General features: G+C 42.5%; 1 protein-coding gene across 2 annotated transcripts in view; it reads right to left on the bottom strand.

Annotated features, from left to right (window-relative positions):
• Positions 1-24,710, bottom strand: part of PDE4A (phosphodiesterase 4A) — a 662,166-nt gene that overhangs the window by 332,774 nt on the left and 304,682 nt on the right. Inside the window, exon 1 of one of the 2 annotated variants that reach the window (XM_063449471.1) lies at positions 15,184-15,628. The exons of the other annotated variant lie outside the window; for it this stretch is intronic. Within the exon in view, the coding sequence (XP_063305541.1) occupies positions 15,184-15,473 (290 nt within the window). The 5' untranslated portion in view covers positions 15,474-15,628. Of the gene's footprint in view, positions 1-15,183; positions 15,629-24,710 lie in introns of those variants that run through there. 2 annotated transcript variants of the gene reach the window in all.

The raw sequence follows: 24,710 nt of genomic DNA, 5'->3' as shown, positions 1-24,710 counted from the left end.
GGGACTGCAGGAGGAGGAAATGCTGCAACACCCGCGAACCATGCGGCTGCAGATGGCATCACCCACGCGGCCAGGGGGCAACAGACAGAGCGTCCCGGTGAGTCAACCTCCAGGGGTATCACTGAGGGGCAAAAGGGGAACGCTAACGGGGCTCCCACAGCACAAGCGGTCCGCCAGGCATTGCGGGGAGACCAGGTCAGCAGGGGATCCGAAGGGGCGGCCGGAGGGAAGACCAGAGCGGAGCACAGTGGAATGGGAGGAGAGGGCAGTGGAGCGGGTCGGGCAGCTCAGAGGGTTTCTGGAGCTAGGGGGGCGACAGGCGGCCTAACCTTGGGGGTTATGGCTGAGTCAGACAGGGCGGCCGGAGAGAGGCCAGGCGCTGCGGCTGTAAGAGAGCCAGTGGGTTCGGCGCAATACAGGGGAACGAGGGGTGGCAGTATAGAGCGGGGGGGCCCATCCGGCTGCCCTCAGGTACGGCCGAGTGACAGGGAAGCGGCAGTGAGGGGCCATGGCGGCGAGCGGTGCACCAGCGGCGCCAGGTGCAGCAGCGACAGGAGCTGGTCGGGAAGACGGGAGAGCAGGGACAGGAGCCATTCACGGCTAGGCCGCAGCGAGTCAAGGTTCAGCGGCAGGGAGAGGAGGAGGAGGAGGTCCAGGTCAGCGGAAGGGAGGAGGAGTGGGAGGCGAAGTGCATCAGGATCTTCCGAGAGGAGCTTCAGGGAGCAACGGCGGAGAAGACACAGCAAGGGATGTCGGATGGAGCAGAGGAGAGGAACCAGGGCAGTCGGAGATGAGCGTAGGGAGGAAGGGCGGGTAGGGAGCTACTCGGGCAGACTACCCAGGTTGTCTTCTCCTTACAGGTCACGGAGTAACTCACCAGCGGTTCCGAGGCGGGACCTGGCGGGCAGGAGTCGGCAACTATTGGAAGCTCCAGTGTCTGAAATGGCGGATGGAGGGACAGCAACCCCGCGGCCTGCGGCGGCCAGGGGCATCAGCAGTGAGTCTTCCTCTACACCACACCCTGGGACATTCATACACTGTTTGAAGTCATTCATAGATTCATGGACAGGGGAAGGGGAGCCGCTTAGGTTCGATAGGGTTTGGTCAGCGGGGGACGACAGCGGGCCTGGGTTAGAGAGGGCGACCTCAGGAGTGACAGGTGGTAGTGGGGAGGAGACAAGGAACACGGCTAAGCCCGATGGATCGTCGGCGGGGGACGGGGTACTTGACGTGACGGGTGGGGACATTGCGGAAGCCGCGCGTCAGAATGTACATGTGTCCTTCGCGGGGCCGTTAGGTTGCCATTTGAAAGGGGAGGTTAAAGAAAAGATTGCGAAAGGGGAATTCTTGGAAATATTTTCCCTTCTTCCCCTGGAGGAATTCTTAGACTTAAAAGAGGAAGACAAGAAGGACGCCAAGAAAGAGGAGGAGGAGAAGAGGCGGAGGTATCGGAATATACCGAAGACCTTCGGCAATTGGCTGCGGGCTTTTTGTATATTGGCTAGTGTTATTGGGGAAAAGCGGCCGGAGTGCTGCTCGCAGTTGTTTTGTTACCTGGACGGAATTGGGGATGCGTACCGCACCTATGGGGGGTTGGCATGGTGGAGGTATGATGAGCAGTTCCATCAGCGACTGGCGGCCAACCCCTCCATGCGCTGGGACCAAATGGACCTGCCGCTGTGGATGCGGTTAATGATGGCGCAGAAGAATGCGCCCTTTCCAGGGACTGCCGGCACCGCTACCGGGGGGGCAGTGGCGGCAGGTCAAAAGAAAGGAAGCTGCTGGGCTTACAACGAGGGACAGTGTAAGTGGGGAACCGCTTGTAGATTCCGGCATGATTGCTCAGGGTGCGGCGGGAACCACGGGGTCAACAGGTGTTTCAAGAAGGGTAAGTCGGCCGCAGGGGGAGGAGCAACGGGGGCAGTCGCTCCCGCAGCTCCCGCTGGGGGTGTCACCAGTGAAGGTAGGCGCGATGTTGCCTTGGCTAAGGCAATACGCTGATCAAGCGGTAGCAGAATTCCTTCGGGCGGGCTTTGCCGGGGGTTTTAGAATCCCCTTCAAAGCTACGGGGCCGGGTGCGCCTTGTGATAACCTCAGATCGGTCAGGGAACACCCGGGGGTTGTGCGGGAGAAATTGGCCAAGGAAGTCCAATTAGGGAGGATGGCAGGGCCATTTCCGGCCCCGCCCTTGGCGAATCTGAGGTTGTCACCATTGGGGGTGGTCCCTATGAAGGAAGAGGGCAAGTTCCGTTTGATTCATCATTTATCGCACCCGAAGGGGTCTTCGGTGAATGATGACATCGACGCCAGCCTATGCTCGGTCTCCTACACATCATTCGACAAAGCCGTCGAGCTGGTTAGGAGAGCGGGGCGCTGATGGCCAAGGTGGACGTGGAGGCGGCTTTTCGGCTGCTGCCCATACACCCGGACTGTCACCACCTGTTGGGGTGTCACTTTGAGGGAGAAATCTTCGTGGACTTGTGTCTGCCTATGGGTTGTTCCATCTCTTGTGCCTACTTCGAGAGGTTTAGTACCTTCTTGGAATGGGTGGTGCGCATGGAATCGGCGGGGGGTGCCATAGTGCACTACTTGGACGATTTTCTGTGTGTCGGCCCACGGGACTCTGAGCGGTGTGCTCAGGTACTGAGGGTGTTCCAGCGGGTGGCTCATACCTTCGGGGTGCCGTTGGCTGAGGACAAGACGGTGGGCCCCACCACGTGCCTTAGCTTCTTGGGACTCGAAATTGATTCTGAGCTCGGGGAATGCAGGTTGCCTAGTGACAAGCTACGGCATCTGCGACAGCTAGTGGAAATGGTCAAAGGGGCGAGGAAAGTGACCTTGCGGGGGCTCCAGTCCCTCGTGGGGAGCCTTAATTTTGCGTGCAGGGTGATCCCCATGGGGAGGATTTTTTGTCGGAGGTTGGCACAAGCAACCAGTGGGGTGCGGCGGCCGTCTCACTACATTCGGGTGTCAGCCGAGATGAAAGACGATTTGGGGGTTTGGGAACAGTTTTTGGTCAACTTTAACGGTGTCGTCGGCTGCGATGAAGTTGTTTACAGACGCCTCCGGCAGCATTGGTTTTGGAGCTTACTTGGCAGGTAAGTGGTGTGCGGAGGCGTGGCCGGAGCCGTGCGTTTTATTTAAGGTAAAACTAAAAGTAGCACCTGCCGAATAACGACGGTGCATATGTCATGTGTGTGCAGGGCAGGGGGTATTCTGATCATATGTGTGTAGGGCGGGGAACATTCTAATAATATGTGCAGGGCAGGGCACATTCTAATAATGTGTGTGCAGGGCAGAGGACATTCTGACAATCTGTGTGCAGGGCAGGGGACATTCTAATAATGTGTGTGCAGGGCAGGGCACATTCTAATAACAATGTGTGTGCAGTGCAGGGGACATTCTGATAATGTGTGTGCAGGGCAGGGGACATTCTAATAATGTGTGTGCAGGGCAGGGAACATTCTGATAATCTGTGTGCAGGGCAGGGGACATTCCAATAATGTGTGTGCAGGGCACATTCTAATAATGTGTGTGCAGGGCAGGGGACATTCTGATAACCTATGTGCAGGGCAGGGGACATTCTGACAATCTGTGTGTAGGGCAGGAAACATTCTAATAATGTGTGTGCAGGGCAGGGGACATTCTAATAATGTGTGTGCAGGGCAGGGCACATTCTAATAACAATGTGTGTGCAGTGCAGGGGACATTCTGATAATGTGTGTGCAGGGCAGGGGACATTCTAATAATGTGTGTGCAGGGCAGGGGACATTCTGATAATCTATGTGCAGGGCAGGGGACATTCTGACAATCTGTGTGCAGGGCAGGAAACATTCTAAAAACGTGTGTAGGGTGGGGAACATTCTAATAATGTGTGTGGAGGACAGGGGACATTCTAATAATGTGTGTGCAGGGCAGGGCACATTCTAATAATGTGTGTGCAGGGCAGGAGACATTCTAATAATGTGTGTGCAGGGCAGGAAACATTCTAATAATGGGTGTGCAGGACAGGGGACATTCTGACAATCTGTGTGCAGGGCAGGACACATTCTAATAATGTGTGTAGGGCAGGGGACATTTTGATAATCTGTGTGTAGGGCAGGGGACATTCTAATAATGTGTGTGCAGGGCAGGGCACATTCTAATAATGTGTGTGCAGGGCACATTCTGACAATCTGTGTGCAGGGCAGGAAACATTCTAATAATGTGTGTAGGGCGGGGAACATTCTAATAATGTGTGTGGAGGACAGGGGACATTCTAATAATGTGTGTGCAGGGCAGGGCACATTCTGATAATCTGTGTGTAGGGCGGGGAACATTCTAATAATGTGTGTGCAGGACAGGCGACATTCTAATAATGTGTGTACAGGGCAGGAAACATTCTAATAATGGGTGTGCAGGACAGGGAACATTCTGATAATCTATGTGCAGGGCAGGGGACATTCTAATAATGTGTGTAGGGCAGGGCACATTTTGATAATCAGGGCAGGGAACATTCTGATAATCTATGTGCAGGGCAGGGGACATTCTAATAATGTGTGTGCAGGGCAGGGCACATTCTAATAATGTGTGTGCAGGGCAGGGGACATTCTGGTAGTGTATTCAGAATCTGGGCAGCGAGTGTGATTTTCTGTGATCTATAATTCTCAAATATTAAAACAGACAGGTAAAATGTATGTTTACTTAGAGTTGGAAGAAGAAAAACCTCTATTCTCCAGCCAGACTGATAAACACTGACCTAATTAAAATTCTCTGGAGGAAAATTATTAGAAATATTTGGATGTTTAAGGTATCTAATCCATTTTAATAAATGTTACATTTTAATCCAATAGGTATTTCCCCACCTGCGCAAGGCAGATGTTAGCAGCATTCTATACCAGCTGCAGAACACACTGCGTTTATTATCGTACTTTGTCCATTTCCTTGCTCACCATCATTACACTATATACACATACCCACGCACGCCACGGTTACACAACATGTGTTGGATACGTTTAAAGATACTCGTAGAGCCCACCAGGGTGTCCCCTTGAGTTCTTGTTAACACTTTAAGGAAACGCTGGCCGCCCCGCTGGCAATCAAAAGGTCAAATCGCAGGACCGAGCTTTGCCAGCTGAGAATCTGTACAACAGCGGCGCTGATATTTACAACTATATTATTTAACAGAACAGCAGGACGTGTGTGTGCTTTCTGAGAATCTGTGAGAATCTCTCGAGCAGGGATTACTAGCCACTTGTATGAATGTTAAATAGGCAAGGTCAATTCAACAAGCGCTCTTTGAAAGAGTTAACCAGCTCCCTGCTTGGGGGTTGCAACACGATGCAATTAGGATATGGGTTTCACGTTAGTGATGAAAATACATTTGGGAGAACGATCACCTGGTTTTTCTACATTGCTATTTTTATAGCACAAACATTCTGCAGCGATGTACAATGGGGGTGTAATAAACGACAAATTAATGCAAAGAGAAAAAAAGAAAGATAAACGGGGGCCCTACTCAAATAAGCTAACAATCTCAAAGTAATTATTACTAATATGATAGTAAATTATTTCGGAGGGCCATCCTAATATTATCTTAATAAAAAAAAAAAATCACATGTAAATTGATGATTTCGAAAAGATATAGGGATATATAGAGAGATATACAGACAGGAGAAAGAGAGAGAGACTTGAACGATTCATTCACTTCTACCTATCTGTGCACACATACATGCACACACTTAAACCATACATCTGGGAGTTTTCGGTCTTTGAAGATTGATGCTGACCTCTATCTTTTTTCTCAAGGTCAAATGATATAGAAAGTCAGCAATTAAGGTGGTTTATTAACTAGAAGCTGCAGTGATGCATAAGATGCAATCATTTCTTCCTCATACAAAGTAGCACTCAGTACACTTCTGCAAACAATGTGACAATCTAATTGCAGTGCTACAGCTAACGCAAACATGGTAAAAGCAATAAATGCGCCAAAAAAAATAAAAAATTACAAAAAAAAGCAAATGTATCTGCGTTCGGATCACTGACTGGCCAAGTGTTCTACATCAAAGCATAAAGTACCTTACAATGTCCTCTAAGATCAGTATTAGACAAAGCTGGCCCAGTACATATTGCTGTTAGGGTAAAAAAAACAAAATGCCCCCCCCCTCGCCACGTACCATCGCACATAACGTCTTACACAACTAATTTGCCAATTGCATAAAAGCATAACTATCCACGCAAATACATATATAATTACTCACAGAAATACCTACTAATCAGACACACAAATACCCAGACACTCATTCATTCACACATACACATATACGCTCACTCATTTAGACATAAGTAGACACACTCATTCATATACAAATATCCAAACACTTATTTAAAAAGACATACAGAGACACTCACTCATTCTGACACACGCAAACACAGTCACCCATTCCTACAGACATTCATTAATACAGACATCCACAGATACTCACTCACTTATGCAGTCACACATGCATTGAAAGACATCACTCACTTATTCAGACATACACACAAACACACACATACATTCACTCACGCATATAGACGTACACAGACATTCAGGCACAGTGTGCCAAGCTGCCCATCTCCCGGAAAAGAGGCTACAGGATCAATAAATGTCAATAGAGGACACATTAATTAACTATCAACCCTCTCACTTATGTTTCAGATCTAATTCTTATTCAGAATAAGCCTTCCTGCTTACAATTAATAAGTAGCTGCCAGTTTTTGCCTCTTCTTGTCTCCCCAGATTCTCTGTTTTTTTAGTTTGGGGCTAAGTCCTTGTCTCCTCGGGTTCCCTCTTTCTTTATTTTGGGGCCTCTCCTTGTCTCCTCAGGTTCCCTCTTTCTTTAGTTTGGGGCTAAGTCCTTGTCTCCTCGGGTTGCCTCTTTCTTTAGTTTGGGGCTAAGTCCATGTCTCCTCGGGTTCACTCTTTATTTCGTTTGGGGCCTCTCCTAGTCTCCTCAGGTTCCCTCTTTCTTTAGTTTGGGGCCTCTCCTTGTCTCCTCAGGTTCCCTCTTTCTTTAGTTTGGGGCTAAGTCCTTGTCTCCTCGGGTTGCCTCTTTCTTTAGTTTGGGGCTAAGTCCTTGTCTCCTCGGGTTCCCTCTTTATTTAGTTTGGGGCCTCTCCTTGTCTCCTCAGGTTCCCTCTTTCTTTAGTTTGGGGTCTCTCCTTGTCTCCTCAGGTTCCCTCTTTCTTTAGTTTGGGGCTAAGTCCTTGTCTCCTCGGGTTGCCTCTTTCTTTAGTTTGGGGCTAAGTCCTTGTCTCCTCGGGTTCCCTCTTTATTTAGTTTGGGGCCTCTCCTTGTCTCCTCAGGTTCCCTCTTTCTTTAGTTTGGGGCCTCTCCTTTTCTCCTCAGGCTCCCTCTTTCTTAAGTCCTCCATAGACACAACCAATTTTACCTGCAGCCGTCAACGATGACGGCTGTCGGGTTTGAAACTTAGACTCCACCCTGAGTCTAAGAAAGTCAGGCAGAGGAGAAATAACTAGACAAAGTAGTCCCTACATTGTCTCTGTATATCTCTTGACGGGGTCAGAATTTCAGTGAAATTCCAAAACAGTCAAAATGAGTATTTCATGAAGATTCGATCGTTATGAAATACTAATACTAGGAGTGACAGTGCCGCTTTAATGAGCGCTGTATGCAGGGCAACTCTAATGTGTTTTGCTTGTGCTAGTTAAGTGTTACTACTGAAATAGCAGATTTAATTATCTCTCTTACAAATGCTGGCAAGCTGTATTCCTAGGCACAAGATGACTCAATGAAACAGGAATTGGGAGACCTACCCACCTTATATTTCTCCTGACCTCCTCATCATTTATTCTTTAGTCTATATGTTCATAATGAAAGCATATATGATTTTTATTATGTTTTTTTTTCATTGGGTGTTTATCTAATAACAGCTTGCAATACCTGCAGATCTCTTTTCTGCAGCCTTTGCAAACCCTCCCCTTCTAACCCAGACTTCCTGTGCCTGTCCAATCACAGACTTCCCAATGCAGCTCAACAATTGCTGCCTCTTGAGTTTAGCTCCACTGAGCTAACCAAACCAGGAAGTCACAGGACAGGTTTACTGATTGACAGGCTGGGGGTGTAACAAAATTCATTCATCAAAGTGCTTATCTGCACTTTTTGTAAAATGGAAAAAAGAGGATACTTTTTTCACACATAAAGCATTTCAACAAGCTAAAGTGATTTAGGTTTGTAGAGTAACCCATTAACCTGGTCTCCTCATCTTCTTTAACTTGTCCTCCTCATGCTCTTTTCTCTTTAACATGTCTTCTTTAGCTCCGATTCTGCCCCAAACTTGCTCTCATCATCCACTGTTCTCATTTCAACCTGCCATCTTCATTACAGGTATTTATTTTCTCCACAACTCACCTTGATTACTTCTTTTTTTCTCATTACCGAGCCCCCTTTATCCTTTAACCTCCTCTCCTCATCTTTTATTCTCTGATCAACACCTGAACTCCTCATTTTCTGTTTCTTACCCTCCACATCCTGTTATCTCATCATTCTCTGTTCTCTCCCTCCACCCGTGCTCTCCATTCTCTCTTCTCTCCCCATAATCTAGTCTCTCTCAATCCGCTTTCTCCATCCTCTGTCTCCACCACAAACCTTATCCTCCATTATCTCCTTCCCCCACCCTCCCCATCCTCTCCTCATATATTCTTGCCCTTATCTATTCTCTCACCCATTTCCACTCCACATTCTTTATTCTCCCTTTTCATGCTTTTTTCCCTTCCCCAAAATACAAACCTCATCCTGTCTATTCCTTCCCAACCTGCTCTCTTCATCCTTTACTTTCCCCCTTTCCTGCCCTCCTCATCCTCTCTTCTCTCCTTAACCTACCCACCACATTCTCTATTATCTTAATCTGCCTCCTCATTGACTCTTCTCTCCTCGACTTGCCATTGTTATCCTATTTTCTCCAATGTACACTGCCTGCACTCTCCACTCTATTCCTTACCTGCCCTCCTTATCATCTACCCTCTCCACATGCTCTGTCTGCCATCTCTTTCATTATCCTGCTCTCTTTTCTTTATATTTTTTTTCTCCATCTCTCTGTTCCCTTTTGCCAGAAGAATTCAATGTAATGCAAAACCTTCTTCTGAATTGAAATGGAATTTTTATGAGCTTGATGGTATCGAAATACATGTACTCAAGTAAGAGCACTGCCTGGGAATTACATACAGCGTATACAAGCGCATAATTTCATCGTAATGCATCGTTTATTTTTGAAAACGTATTGCTATTTCTACTTGTTGCTGTTGTTTTATTGGTAACTGACGATTATGTCGTCGTTTTTTTTCTTTTTACAGTTGCTCAGAACAATTAACCGCTTCAGAACATCAGGCTAGGCAAACCCTTTTATTTTATTGAGACAGTTTTGATTTTTTTGTGTCAATCCTAAAGGAGTTAAGTGTGTTTCCTATAATTTTTGTTTAAGTCTGTGTCTTGCTTTACAAGTAATCTTGAAAAGGTTATGGCTTGGGAAAGAATATCGTGGCAGGATTTCATTGTTTATCATTTTTTTTTTTCTTTTTAAACAGGATGTTTTGCAGAGGACAGATGTAAGTGATGTCACAAAAAAGCCAACTTCTCTTTACATATAGGTTGTCCATATTATCTCATTATGGAATACAATTCCTATAATTCTCAGCATTTAGTTGAGACCAACAGCAAGATGATCTGGTTGGGCACTTATACTCTGCACGTATTGGGACTGTGCCATAAGGTTGGATTGGAGACCAGTGCCCAGTAAATAAGTTATGTCGTAATGAGGCTCCTAAGTACATTGATCATTCAGGCTTCACAACAAGAGCATGCAGGCTGCTCATTTTTGTCCACCAACAGAAGCAACCCACCCTAGAAGCAACACTGCCAAAATCATCAGTAAGATGCTTCCTACAGCCATCTGGGAAACGGATAACGAAATGCCCATAGCCCAAATTGTGCAAATTGCATCAGCTAAAGATTCAACTGTTTCACTGTCCTCTTGCTAGCTCATTTGTTAATAGAAATAAGCAGAACATATGGAGATATACAGCAGCTGTGTAATTCACACTAGGGACCGGATTATTGTATGACGATAATGAATGTATTATATATTATCTTTATTCTGTCGACAACTGCAAAGACATCACAGTTGACAAATAGGAGAGCATAAAACAAATGCTAAAAATTCTAACATTCAGAAAATGCTCTTACCAACAAAAGCCATCAGGAGAGGATTCTGCACTTTAAAAGGAACGTTATGTACCATAACCTTTACCGCCCGCTGTAGTGATTATGGTGCCAAGAGTCTCCTGACTGATGGTGTTCCACTGTTGGGAGTCAAACTGTTTGGAAATGGTTTGACCTTTGCCTGTATCCCCGGGCACCGGCTTTCCACGATAATGGTAAGAATTTCAGCTAATGTTTGTATACGATTCAACAAATGAGGTGTGTCAGCTTACACTCTCAGCCAATGCATTCCATCCAATTACAAAGAAAATTTGGATATCTATAGGGGAAGGGAAATGGCTGCTCTAGTGATTTCTGTTTAGAGAAACCTGACCGTGGAAACCCAGGTAAGTGTCAAAACGTTCAAAAACGGTTTGATTCTTAATAGTGGGACAGAGCCAGGGAAATACAGTGTGTATGCTGCGTAGAGTGTCCTTTAATGTGCCCACCATGTTGGAGAGAAGGAAGAGAAGAGATGTATGATGTACGCTAAGGGATTATAGAATAAGGAGCATTTTCGGTGAAGACTAAAGGGCTCAAATAAGACGTCATGGTTTGATGTTGAAAGGTGGAAGATGAAGGCACAATACAAGGAAATGCTGTTTGTAGAAATGGCAGCAGATATCTGGAACAGTCTTCCAGTGGAAGCAGTACAGGAAACACATTAAAGGGAATGAACAAACAAGCAAATCATTCTTCGGCTGTATATTAGGTAGACTGAATGGGATGTTTAGATCTATACAGACATCCCAATTAAGGTTTCCACGTAGGACAATGAATGCTGAGATCACCACGACATGCGGGTGAAGAAAACCGTGATTACAGAAAGATTGTAACACATTACTTTATTACTGAGCATGGAAAGCGTTCATATAAAATTATATTTGCAAGGAAACTCCTGTACTTGAGTTAATCAAACTTTGGATCTCCAACCATTGTGAGCCTATAATATTGTTAGTACTGATTTATGAAAATTGTTGGCCAGCTATACCTGTGTAGAACAAGTTTGGCTAACCAAGATAAAACACAGGTTTTGTTCACTAAACAATGAGTTGGCAGCCAATCTGGAAAATGAGCTGGGTTGGAATCCCTTGTGTGCCGAAGATGTAACTGCAGCTCTGGCAGATAAAATAGTACAGAGGAACCCTGTTTTAGAGATCTGTGGAACCCCTAAACAGATACTATAAACAGCGTTTCACAGGCATCACAGTGTAGTGCACAAAAATGAAAAGGTTTATCAAACCAAAAAGACAAAGAAAAAATTGATACAACGTTATGGCCCTAAGGCCTTAATCGTGCAACTCCGGCAGAGTCATAGGTTATCATCAGCCAGCTCGGAACAAAATTACAGGCTGGTTAATGTTAATTCTGTGCCAGTATTCATGCACAGAGGGCTGTGGTGGTTATGATGCTTGGAGTAATCCTTTAATGAGTACCAATTTCCAGAATGCAATTGGTGATAAAAGGAAACAGCAGGTGTAAGGCATTCAAAAGAAAACAGATTCCCTTGGGTATCCATGACCATGCAGATTTTCAGAACCTCTACACATTGGAACCCTTGATGAAATGTGAATAATCTATAAAATCTATACAGTTCAGAATGCTAAAAAGACTTTGAAATCATACAATCATTCATACTGTATGGTTTTTTTTTACGCTGTATTAATGTGTTGTGTCTTACATTGTATTGCATTGATTTTGGGAAACCCATTTAGTCATTCAACCAACGTTTCACCATTGGTTTACCAGGAAACAAATCGATGCTACCAGTGGAATAAGGATAAAACTGTGCCCACAATCTCCAGCTGCTGAGCAAAACTCAAAAATGAACCTTGTCATTGTTGTTTCCCCATACAAAAGACTACTGCACGTCCTAATTAAATGGGTCTGCCAGCTCTTAGCTGTAACCCACTAAAACAGAAGTCACACAACATGCATCATTTATCCTTCTCTTGACATGTTGCCTACCGGTCAAGGATCTATTACAGGATCCATCAATCTCTAGAACTTACATTACACACAATTTCCATTGTTCTGCCATAAATCACCCTCATATCACATGGTTTCCATATAATTTACTACACACATATCATACACATGTCACTCAGACACATCACAATCACCAATACTACCAAAACCAGTCCACCGAACAAAACCATCAAGCCAATTATTGTATGTCAATACTGTGTAATAAGTGGATTTATATGTTTCCATTCAAGTCAATTAATTTAAGTTTCTGCTGCTTACCGAAATAATTATGAATTGCTATACAAAGAAAGATATTGTATGTTACGCAGCGTATGGTATTTCTTTAAATTATTGCACTGTTCTGTGTATCTAGAAGAAAAGCTAAGCATACTTGTCTGGTCGTCGTGCCATGCTCAGCAGAAAACTATACGCAACATCAGGTCTCACTCAGCATACAGCTGTCTGTATGCTTGAGAGGGTATATTTAACACTGTGCTGACTTGTGCTCTAAAATTTGTCGAGTTCTAGGACAAGTCATTGGGCATGAGCTACTAAGTCCAAAACATGAAACAAATTGTGCAGAGTCCTCTATACAGCTATACATGGTAGGCTAATGTCTACATGCCAACTCCCAATTTTCAGTCATCATGCAGTCTTTTCTGGAGATATTTGTAGGACCGGTGAAGCTCTGCAGGTACAGCTGCCCAATACACCCATTTTGCAATTCCTAGTTGGTCCATCCTGAAAAGCGTCATGGCAAATATTATCCACAGCAGCAGGAGAGTCTGATGTGGTCAACTCCAGCTCATGACATTAGTAGGGAGTATTAAACAAGGAACTGTCCCTTCTGTCACCTAATGGCTATCTTAGTACTACCAACAGAGGAGTGACTGCTGTACCAGTTATGGTACCAGGAGTGTCTTGGTGCCCTCCCAGAGAAATTTGTCAAAACAGTTTTAGAAAGGGCTGTAGAGGTTATGGTGCTTTCAGTCCACTACTAAAAAGTACTCTACAAATCTCATAAATAACAAAAGGAAGCGATAATTAATACAGTATAAAAAACCTACAAATACATTAGAGGTTAGAGGTGATGGCATGCCAACAATTGCGCATTCTGACGAACAGTGAGTTCGCAAACTTCAAGTGAACACAGAGTCCTAATTAGATCGCTGCTTATCTGATGATGTCATGTGTTGTTTCCACCACTTTTCTCTGTTTATAGTCAACATTCCATCTCCCTCAGGCTAATGGATTATATACAACCCCCTAGATTCCCCCGCAACAATTTAACAGCCCTGACTAAACAGGTCCTTATTACTGGAGAACAGGATATTACTGGAGAACATGAACAGGAAGTGCATGGAAAAAAAACTATTAATTAATGTATTATTACTTACCAAAACCACCTATGGTTTATATTTCAGGAACCAGATAGGAAAAATATACACTGTGATAATAGTCAATGTATTTGTAGCATAATATTGTAATGTATGGTGAGCTAAAAGAAGAAATAGGAAAATACATTTATGTCGTTTAGAGTCTCTGATTGCTCTCTACCATTTTTTTACATCCAGCTGTTGAGAAGCAGATTAACAAAACTGTGGCTTTTTTATAGAACACAAAGACCACCTCCTCCACAGCCACATTGATAAAGTAACGTTTACCTCTCTGCATTATCAGGGTCAATTTCGTCCAAACTGAACGGCTTTGGTTCACGATGCCCAGGTTGGACAAAATTGACACTATTGTTGCAGAAATGTGAATTCGCTATTCCCAAATAGGATGAGAAGTGGGCAGTCTTGAGTTGCTTAGGAAAGAGCTGTTTCTGTCAAAATGCTTCACTATTTGTATCAGTGTCTCTAATTGCATATCCTCAGTCTGTATGATCGACGATGTTGTCTTTGCGTACATTGTAAATACTCTGGATAAGAGTGCTATTTAAGGACTGTTAAATAAATAGTTTGGCACAAAACCGAGGGACCCACCCAGAGACTCTAGGCAACATAACTACATCAAGCTGTTCTGTTTATCTTGCTTAGACCGCCCCCTAAACAATACACAAGATTACTAGGAAAATTCTTCAAGTAAACTTCTTGTCAATGAAACATGAGTCTTACATGATCCACTTTGGTAAAAAAAAATATACCTATACAGTACTGTTCGGGTGAAACCGCCAACAAAGGAGTACATTAAGCATTACATTTTTCTACATCTGGCTTCTCGTTGATGCTTTAAAATGCGACACATTCACATTTTTGGGTGCTACATGCATGAGAAACCAATTACGATGGTGTACATGTTGATGCCAATGGAACTATGGGAACATCCAGCTAAACAGACACTCTAAGAACCAGTACCACTGGAGCTTCATGTAGTGGTTCTGGTGCAAAGAACCTGAAGGCTGATAATTGTAAACACTGCCTCACTTAGATAGCCACCAGAAGTTCCTCCTGGTTTGGCATCTTTGTCCTCTGAAGGAAGATGCTGAACATTCCCCATAAAGAAGCATTTATTTTGAAGGAAATGCTGATTGACGCAGCACAGTAAAAGCATTCATATTACCCACACCGTATGAGAAGATTAGTTTGGCTGAGATCAGCTGTAATGATGATCTCAGACAGGGGAGGAGCGACCAAGAAATTGGTTGGACCCTACTGAGTCCTTGGTGAGGTCACCAACACGAAATGTTTGGGATTATCATCATTATCATCTTACACATGGCTGCGACAATTTCTATCCTGATGGGTACACAGATAGGAATATGAATCCAATCTTAAAGAACACATGTGATGCAATATTATTTTTTCTAGCCATCTGTTACACGTCAAAACAAATTCTTTCTGCTTTCAGGAAGACAACGGGAAATTAGTTAAGTAATTGCATAGATTATCACCTACATTAAGGACATTATAAATGCAGAAAAACATAACTTCAAAGCAATGACTCAACATTCCGCATCACCCTTTCTTAATGCTTACCGTTGCTTATGGCTTGTATGACTGTTACTGGTTGTCCCATGAAAGGACGATGGCCAGGACATCCTGGACTTCCTCAGACCAGGTCGGTCGCTGGTATCCATCGCATCCGATCGCTCCATCTGCCGGTGAGGATGGCGGTCTGTATCCGAGTACCCCCTGTGTTTTATTCTTATTGGCGTCCTTGGTTGTCTCCATAGATGTTGAGGAGGTTTTAGGGTGGCTTGTCCCTCCCGTGGGACAGGGAGGGACAGCGAAAGACTTTTCTTCGGGCATGACGGCACTTCCATCATAGTGCAAATAAAATTTCTATTAATACTACAAGTCTCGAAAAAACAAAAACGAATATCTCCAAAAATAAAATTTCAGTCACTTGTAAGCTAAAATATATCCATTCCTATTAAATATCAATGTACAACTGGCACACTTAAAACTAAAGGCGTTTATATTGAAGGGAAATGCACCACATAAACAACCATGTGGTTAATTTTTATAAAAAGGAAATCACCAATCAATAGATTAGCTAATAGTTCATTGATTACAATTTTCTTACAATTTTTTTTGTTTTTAAAAATCACTCTATAAAAAATAAAGCAAATCCTAAATAAGACGTAATAGTGATGTCAATGAGAAAACGAAATGTCTTGATATTAAGAAATACAAAAATAAAGGCAAACTGTGAATATTAAAAAATAATTAAGCAGTTCTGTTTGTCAAGTTTTAGAATTGAAGGGAGAAAAAGAAAACGTCAAAAGAAAATATTCTAAAATGCTTCGTTCTAGATAATTGCAGGATGGCTGTCAATCTTCCAATATGATAGGAAAAATGCTTTTAAGAGGAGCAAAAAAAAAAAATAATAATCAGAAAATGGAAAATCTGAACACACTGTTCTGTTTATATGGAGTTTAAATGGCTTCTAGTTGTGGTATAAATAAATCCTCTGGTATAAATAAATCCTCGGTTGAATGTCAATCTTGTCAAGAAATATGTATGTACAAAACACAAATTATCAGCTGGTCAATCCGAAACACCCTCTTCTATAGGTTTTAGTTTAATTACCACCTGTCAGCTGATTGTTATGATTTCTGATATAAATTATTGCTTTTAATATTGCAAAATAAAAGGGAAATAAAATTATTGACAAAGAATAACAGATATTTGGCAAAAAAATAATGATATATGCGTATATAAAAATGTTTTGCAGTTTTATTGCAGGAGCTCAATTAGAAAGCAGATGGGTTAATGTAGACAAGCAGAAAATCTTGCATCCATGTGGCTAAATAAAATTGGCATTTAGTGCAAAAATGAACAGAAATTCAGCTGTTCAACTTGCTAGAGCTTTTTCTTTCCCCCAGGGCGGTCACATAGTGTTTAATACTGGTTTCATTTTAATTCTATGCATCTTCAAATCCTTTATAGCTTGCTTGATAAGTGATCTGGGTATTCCCTTTTAAGATTTGCATTCAATGTACAGAAAGAGAAAATCCTTTTTGCTTATTTTTTTCTTCTTCTTCTTTCAATTTCTGTAACTCAGTTCCACATTTAAGTAAAGGAATGAGGATTTCTCTTCTAGCTCACAGATCCAGGACTGGAATAGCACTCACAATTAGCAAAAAAAAAAAATGATTTGGAATCCTGTTGGATTTTGATTGTTAAACCAAATTAAGGTCCTTTATTCCATGCCAATGTGGGATACTTGCATTTGTTGATAGCCTGATCACCACTTTGCAACATACAGGATAATTTCCAATTTCCTCACCCACCCAAAAAAATGAAGAAAAAGGGGGAAAAAAAATAAATTAACTAATTTTGCAACAACAAAAAAAATGCACTTTATCTTCTATTCAGAACAACACAATTATTGCTGTGTGCCTTGTTGGACTTTCTATGCCTTGCATGGGATTCTCCATAGCTGAACAGCCAGACAGGAGGCTCGCTTGCTGAAAGCTCCAATGAGTGGAGAAGCTGCCTTTTCCATCACCTTGCTAGCCATCGCTGGGAATGTGGTAGACAGAGGGAACAACACACCTCCCCTTCCTTCCTCAACCCAGACTGCTGGGCGACTGACTGAGCTCTGCCAGGTGTCTCCCGCCTCCTCTCAGCCTCTGCTGTGACGTCACGACAGAAGGTGGAACGTTGGGTTTAGAACGCCTCCCCGTTCCATCAATCGGATTGGATGTCAGGGACCAAAGGCTGGAGTAAGCAGCCAATGGGAAACGGCGAGCGCTTTAACCCTGGACTTTTTAAAACACGTGGGGCTTTCAGGGGAGATCAGGGTTTAGGGTGGACTCTGAGTTTAATAACTTATTTACTGTGACCCTCTGTCTAATATATGCTAATCCTGGACTTCTCAGTGGGCATAATTAATAAACCAGGCTAATCCTGGGCACTGATATAAATAATACAAATAGCAGCCAGCCTCCTGTGTGTGCCAGTAATGAATACTTTGGGGGAGAACAGATGCAAGCTGTAGAAAATATTATCCTAAACAGGGATAATGAGCTGGTCATGCTGCAGTGTATAGTGCTGGAGAGTATCTAGCCAGTGACAATGTGGGTGTGCAGTAAGCAGAGCAGTGAAAATAAATGTTAGATATAGGAGCAAAGTATATAAACACACATAATTTATTATAATAAATATAATGCAGGGAAACTGAACATACACTATTCTTTAGTGGATCAGAGTGTGTTTAGCATAATAATAAATGTTTTATTTTTTTTTCTAAAATATTTTACCAGGATGGATACATTGAGATTTCTCTCATTTTTAAGTATGCCCTGGGTCCACAAAACATTGCATTGTTACAATAGGATACAATATTACAAAAATACAATATACAAACAATATATTTATTTAAATTTAACACATAACAGGTAATAAATCTATTCAACCATGACAGGTGTATTCTGTGCTGAGGTATATCGCCATAGATCTCATAAAAGATTTTAAATTGAATGAAGATTTGACTGTGTCCCCGAGGTTATTCCATAATTGTGGTGCTCTGTAGTAAAATGAGGTTCGAGACACTTTATTTTTGTATTGCGGTATGATAAATATCGTGCTAGTACTGGATCGGAGGTTATAGGAGAAGGTTGTGTTGTATAGTTATCAGAGTATGTAAACAGTGATAGAGAATATGGTGTACTGTTTAATGTGTCTACACTGTGATAAAGGATGTATCTGTAGCTATACAGTGATAAACATGTTGTATAATGGAGCAGAGTATCATTACAGTGAGTTTAATGTGTTCTATTCAATAGCGGTCACAGTATCTCTTGTTCAGGTTAAGTCTTTATATTGTAAAGTAAAGCAGTGCTATAAAGAACAGGCTGCACTACTCATACCTTCCAAAATTTGGAAGTCTCAATAAAAGTGAAGAGGACACTTTGGCTGTGACCTCCGGTCATGTCAGATCTGGGACCTTCTTGGTTTATTTCTCAATAGCCCACATATCTGGAGAAAATAACTGAAATTTATTTTAAAATTAAAAATTAAAAAAAGCATTTCTATATGTATGTATTTTTTTTTAGCATTTCCACTGCTGGCTGTCTATTAAGGGAAGAGACTGTCTAGTAAACTCTGATCCAGCGTCTCTGCTGGGTTTGTCAGGCTTCGTGACTATTTGGTCCAACCAAATGCTTCTCATAGAGAAGCATAATGGTCTTAATTTGCACGTTTGGCACCCACTGCGATGCACCAATCAAAAGCTTCTCTTTGAGAAGCACCAGAAGCAACCCTTATGGGTTGAACGTCAAGAAGCATCATGTAGTAGCTGTTAGGGTAAGATCCACTAGAGGTGTGTCTCATTAGAGATATCTTTGCCAGAAGCTCAAGGAAGCAGGGTGAAAGGTCAGTGTAGGACCTGCTTAGGAGGGTCTGTCTGGACGTTGGCAGGTGGGCATTCCCTCCAGTGGCCACTGGAGTAACTAAATTACCTCTATTTGTCTAAATATACATAGGGATTCAGGAGAGAGCGCAAGCAAAACAGTAGGCCACTGTCCCCAGACTATTCCATTGAGATGAAGTGATCTGGTTGCTTATAGTGGTCCTTTAACGAAAAGAGCTCTCTAAGATGTTCTCAAAAACGCACGCACGCATTGTACAATTAGTTTAATAACACACGTTTGGATATTTTGCATTAGTTTCTTCTACCTCTTGAACTGCAAGGGGCTATTTTTGAAGAGCATTTTTATATCCCTGGCATGCCTCAGTGGTGTCTGCCTTTCACACCGATGTCAAACCTTTCATATTTTGAGTTATTAGAAAATGGAACAAGACCCCCCTTCTCCAAGAGTCCTGGGACATATGCATAGACAAGATAACCCAGTCAATGACATGAAGACGGGTGTTAGCTAGATCAATATTCCAATTTTAGTGAGAACTGTAACAGCAACAGATTCCTGGTCCCTGAATTTGTATCTACACCTGAACCGCACGGTGTATCTAGAATGCGTTCTTCCTTTCTCACCAGGGATTTTGTCACCAGGGATTTCCGGGTGCTATTGCAGCAACCTGTTATCTCAGTACTACACTTCTAGCAACGTCAGCTACTTCTCTGGTATCTCACAACCATCAGCCAACCACTGGATGAATGATAAACAACTATTTTAACATCATACCAAAACACCAGAAAAAGTGATGGGAGGATGCTCTCACAGAATGGGAACCAATCAGAATGCAGGGCAGTTTCCTAACACTGGTGCCAGAATGCCTAAAGGACCACAACAGGGTACACATTAGGGAAGCCATCTACTAAACAGTGCCCTATGGGGAATAACAGATGTCCAAAATATTCAGACATATTAGGTTTCATTCCAAGTTTAGAATATCCAAATGATACAGAAACTCATTTTGGAATTACCGAAACAAAATTCAAAATGAACTAAATTTTTCCCCATTCACATATCAAATTTACACTACTTGTAACCAGGTGTAATTTTATTTAAAGCGTCCTCCATTACCTAATGTCTTATTCTAGCCAGTAGACACAGGCTCTGGAGAAGGAGCAATGGGTATCTGTGGGTTAAGAGACCTTCGATCAGCCAGCAAGTCGTTAAAGGAGAGAATACGACTGATACCAATCTCCAGGAAGCCCTTTTATTGAACCTAGTGGAGGAGAAAATGGAAGATCCCAGAGCTGCGTTAGTGAAGAAGCTGTACAATCTAGAAGTGTGAATAAATGGTCTTGGGTTTATTCACTTAAGATTGAATTGTGGTAAATTAAACAAACTGTTTTATAAAACTCACCTATATGTGTAAAAGGGGCACTTAATGTTTGAGTTACCCCCTCCCTCCCACATTTTCTGAATGTATTATAAAGATTATGCATTACAAATATGTAAAAACAATACATTCACAAATAAAGAAATAAGAAAAGATAGTTGTCTTTAAAAGTAATGTATTTGCTGCAAACCCTTAGGGTGTGCAGCCCCTACAGTGGTTTCTCTACAAACCAGAAAGGGAAAAATCCTAATGCTACAAATCCTAATGCTTCTACTGTTTGAAATGCGAGCAGAGCATTTGGTACATTTACTCAATCACGTGGGTTCTACTTTTGGAACTTTTCTTTGATGTGCCTAAAAGCGAAGAAATCGGGTGGGGAAAAAACAGAACAATGTGAGAGGGATCTAAAATTGAGATTGTCCCAACAGATCCAGGACAATTGATGGACATGACTAACAATTTAATTAGTATATCGACAAAGAGTAATGCCTCGTTTCCACTGAGAGGATCGGTTCGGGTCGGTACGGTACGCTATTTTGAGTGTTTCCATTATGAAAGTGGCCTATACAACCAAACCGTACCGCACCATTCATGGTCCTCCTTCAGATGTAGGGCCATGTGAAATTGTACGATACAGTTAGGGCGGAGCTACTAGCGTCACACTATACAATCCATTGATTGGCGGACAGGAAAACGCCAATGATGCGCTATGCATTTTTTCTAAACCCCGCATGGCCCCTGGCGGTCCAACTTGCAGTGGAAACGCTCACCTGAATAGGCTGTACCGACCAGAACTGTTCCGCTCAGTGTAAACGAGGCATTATAAACCACATGTGCAGTTTATACCTCTTGGTCAATGACATTGAACCATTATTTTTATATACAAATTAAATTGTGGAAAGTAGAGATTACATTCATGCTGTCCAAAATAAGGAGATGTAAAAGAAGGGGAATGAGAGAACAGGACTGGAAACTGATTTTTATCTGGCAGCATTAGCGCATCAAATGCAGTGTGCTTCAGGGAAGATTGTTTCTCCAAAAGCAGGACTATTTTAATAAATCTGGGACAGTTGGGAGGTATACAAATTTTACTTCCTACCAAGTGCCACCGTGTTATTAATTCACGTTTCATTGTCAAAAATGTTAATGGCGTTCAGTTTCAGACTAACACTACAGCAGCATGCCTGTAATTTAAAAAGACAGAAAGAAAAAAAAAAACTAGTTTGAGCAAAAATACAACAAACGTTTCACACTAAATTTGCGATTTCAATCTGTTGAAGTTTAACTCCTGCAGATTTGAAACAGCATAACTTCATCAGATTTCACTGCAAGATATGACTGTTTTTTTACGCCAGCCAATTTTTAGTGGTGGCAGGAAATATAGTGACACCTGGTAACAGGGATAATTAGAGGGATTTTTGCCAACAGATACAAAGCGGTGAAACGGGGAAGCGGGTGCAGCAGGCAGCGCTGTGTTTATGTTTTCTCTTTGTATTTGTTTTCCTTTTGAAAGACTAACAGACGGCGAAAAAAAACCCAACAAAACGAACAAACTCCTACTAGTGATGTAGACTAATATGCAAAGTATCTGTAAAAAGGACAAAACTCGTTTTGTTACCAGATGCAATTATCAGTTGTACTGACGTGTCATAATACATCTTGATTTAATTTTCTGTTAAAGGTTAAATGTCATTAATTATATAAAAATAAAATATTAATCCAATATATGAGACCACATTCTTTTTGTACCAGCAAGCAAAAAATAGAATAGTTATGATATGATTCGATTTAAAGATGCATTCTTCCCAGCAGCCCTGGGTATGGAAAATCCCGAATTGTGGATTCTATTAGGCTGTACTGGGATTGCTCTGATGGGGACACTTATGGGGACATTACATCAAGTTCCTGTAAAATACAGAGCGAACACATCACTATGCGCACTCACAGGGCCGGCCCAAAACATTCTGCTGCCTGGGACCAAGGATGAAATGCTGCCCCCCCTCCAACAAAACCACATTAACTAAAATACGTCCATTATGTTATACAGTGTGTGTGTGTGTGTGTGTGTGTGGTGGATGCAGTGTGTGTATTGTGTGCAGTGTGTGTAGTGGATGCAGAGTGTGTATTTGTGTAGTGGATGCAATGTCTGTGTATTGCATTGCGTGTGTGTATATTGGATGCCAAGTGTGTGTATGGAAGTGGATGCAGTGTGTGGTAGTGGATGCACAGCGTGTGTGTATAGAGGATGCAGAGCGTGTGTGTATAGAGGATGCAGTGTGTGTGTGTATATAGTATAGATGCGATGTAGTGTGTGTGTATAGTGGATGCATTGTGTGTGTATAGTGGATGAAACGTGCGTGTGAATATATTGGATGCAATGTGCGTGTGTTTATAGTGGATGCAGAGTGCATGTGTATATAGTGGATGCAGTGTGTGTGTGTATAGTGGATTTAGTGTGTGTGTGTGTGTGTATAGTGGATGTAGTGTATGTGTGTGTGTATATAGTGGATGCAGTGTGTGTGTATATAGTGGATGCAGTGTGTGTGTGTAGTGGATGCAGTGTGTGTGGATGCAGTGTGTGTGTGTAGAGGATGCATGTGTGTGTATATAGTGGATGTAGTGTGTCTGTTTATAGAGGATGCAGTGTGTGTGTGTATAGTGGATGTAGTGTGTGTGTATATATATAGAGGTCCAGTGGAGCTGGAAGACAGTGAAGAGGGAGCCCTGAGAGAAATCTTACACCTCCAGCAGCAGCAGGTACTCTTCTCTCGAGAGCCGCGAGATCGCTGTTGTGGCAACCCATGGTAACTCTCTTGCGGCTCGCAAGAGAAGAGTACCTGCTGCTGCTGGGAATGTAAGATCACTCTCAGGGCTCCTTTTTCATCAGCAGGGCCCAGAACAGCACATATATATATAGTGGTAGTCACTATCTATATATGTGCAAATAGGCGGCCCGGACCCTGCTCTAGATTTCTTAAAGGTACAGTGCCGCCTGGAGCTGTGGCCCCACTGGAGCCAATAGACAGGCTGGCCCTGCACACTCACATCTCATACATTGCTCCAAGCTCTCATCTCCGATAAATTGCTTTGTGTGCTATTTCCTATGCTACTCTGAACTATTTCTGTTTTAATGTCGTATTACAAACACGGTAAACATTACGTTCAGATTTTTAATTGTCCAGGATTTCATGCATCTCTGTGAGGAAATGCTGATTGGCCAGAGCAGTGTTTGGCTCCACCCCTACTCCACCTCCTTGGCCAAGATCATCAATTCTGCTGTTTTCAGCCAATGAGTGGTATCGGGGGCAGAGTGTGATGAACAGCTAAAGAGTTGTAAAAGAAGAAAGGGTAGACAGGGATAGCAGTGATAAAGTGACTACAATATTGACAGAATCAATAATATATAAGTAGAGTCTATGTCAGAAAGACCCCTGAAGATGGTGTGGTTTCACGCCGAAACGCACGTCTGGCTTTTCATTATTAGCTCCCTTTTGGAGCACTTCAGCACTATGCACTGATACACAATGGTTACTTTTTTACTTTCTTATTTTTGTTTCTATTTTTGATACTGAGGTAGCATTTTAGGACATTAGGATTGTCACTTCAGATTCACCATTTATATCGAACACCCTCAAAGGTGTTTTCAGGAGCTATAGGGTTTATTAATAGAGATGCCCCATTATTGTCACTTTAGGATTTAGAGAGGATTTTTTTTTTACAGGGTGTTCGATATAAATGGTGAATCTGAAGTGACAATCCTAAAGTCCTAAAATGCTACCTCAGTATCAAAAATAGAAACAAAAATAAGAAAGTAAAAAAGTAAAAAAGTAAGTAAGTAGTATCGTGTATCAGTGCATAGTGCTGAAGTGTTCCAAAAGGGAGCTAATATTGAAAAGCCCGACGCGCGTTTCGGCGTCAAACCACACCATCTTCAGGGGTCTTTCTGACATAGACTCTACTTATATTATTGATTCTGTCAATATAGTAGTCACTTTATCACTGCTATCCCTGTCTACCCTGTCTACCCTTTCTCCTTTTACAACTCTTTAGCTGTTACTGTTTCCTGTGTTTAGGGATTTTTTGCTACCTTTTCTACCTGCTATTGGACCTTTTTCTTTCCATACTAGGCTATTATTAGCCAGTGTTAGGTTTTACTTCCATTAGCTGGCAACAGTAATTAGGTAGGATCAGGCTGCTATTCAATCCTATCTCGCTAATACCATATATTTTTCTGACCTGATGTAGTACGTGTTATCTAGGCACCTAGTACCTCTCCAAACTTTTGCCCTTGGTCTACCAGGTTGTAT

The sequence above is a fragment of the Pelobates fuscus genome, chromosome 3, assembly GCF_036172605.1.
Source record: "Pelobates fuscus isolate aPelFus1 chromosome 3, aPelFus1.pri, whole genome shotgun sequence".
NCBI classification, from domain to species: Eukaryota; Metazoa; Chordata; class Amphibia; order Anura; family Pelobatidae; genus Pelobates; species Pelobates fuscus.
Note: the sequence above shows the minus strand (reverse complement) of the source record. Positions and strands in the feature narration are given on the sequence as shown.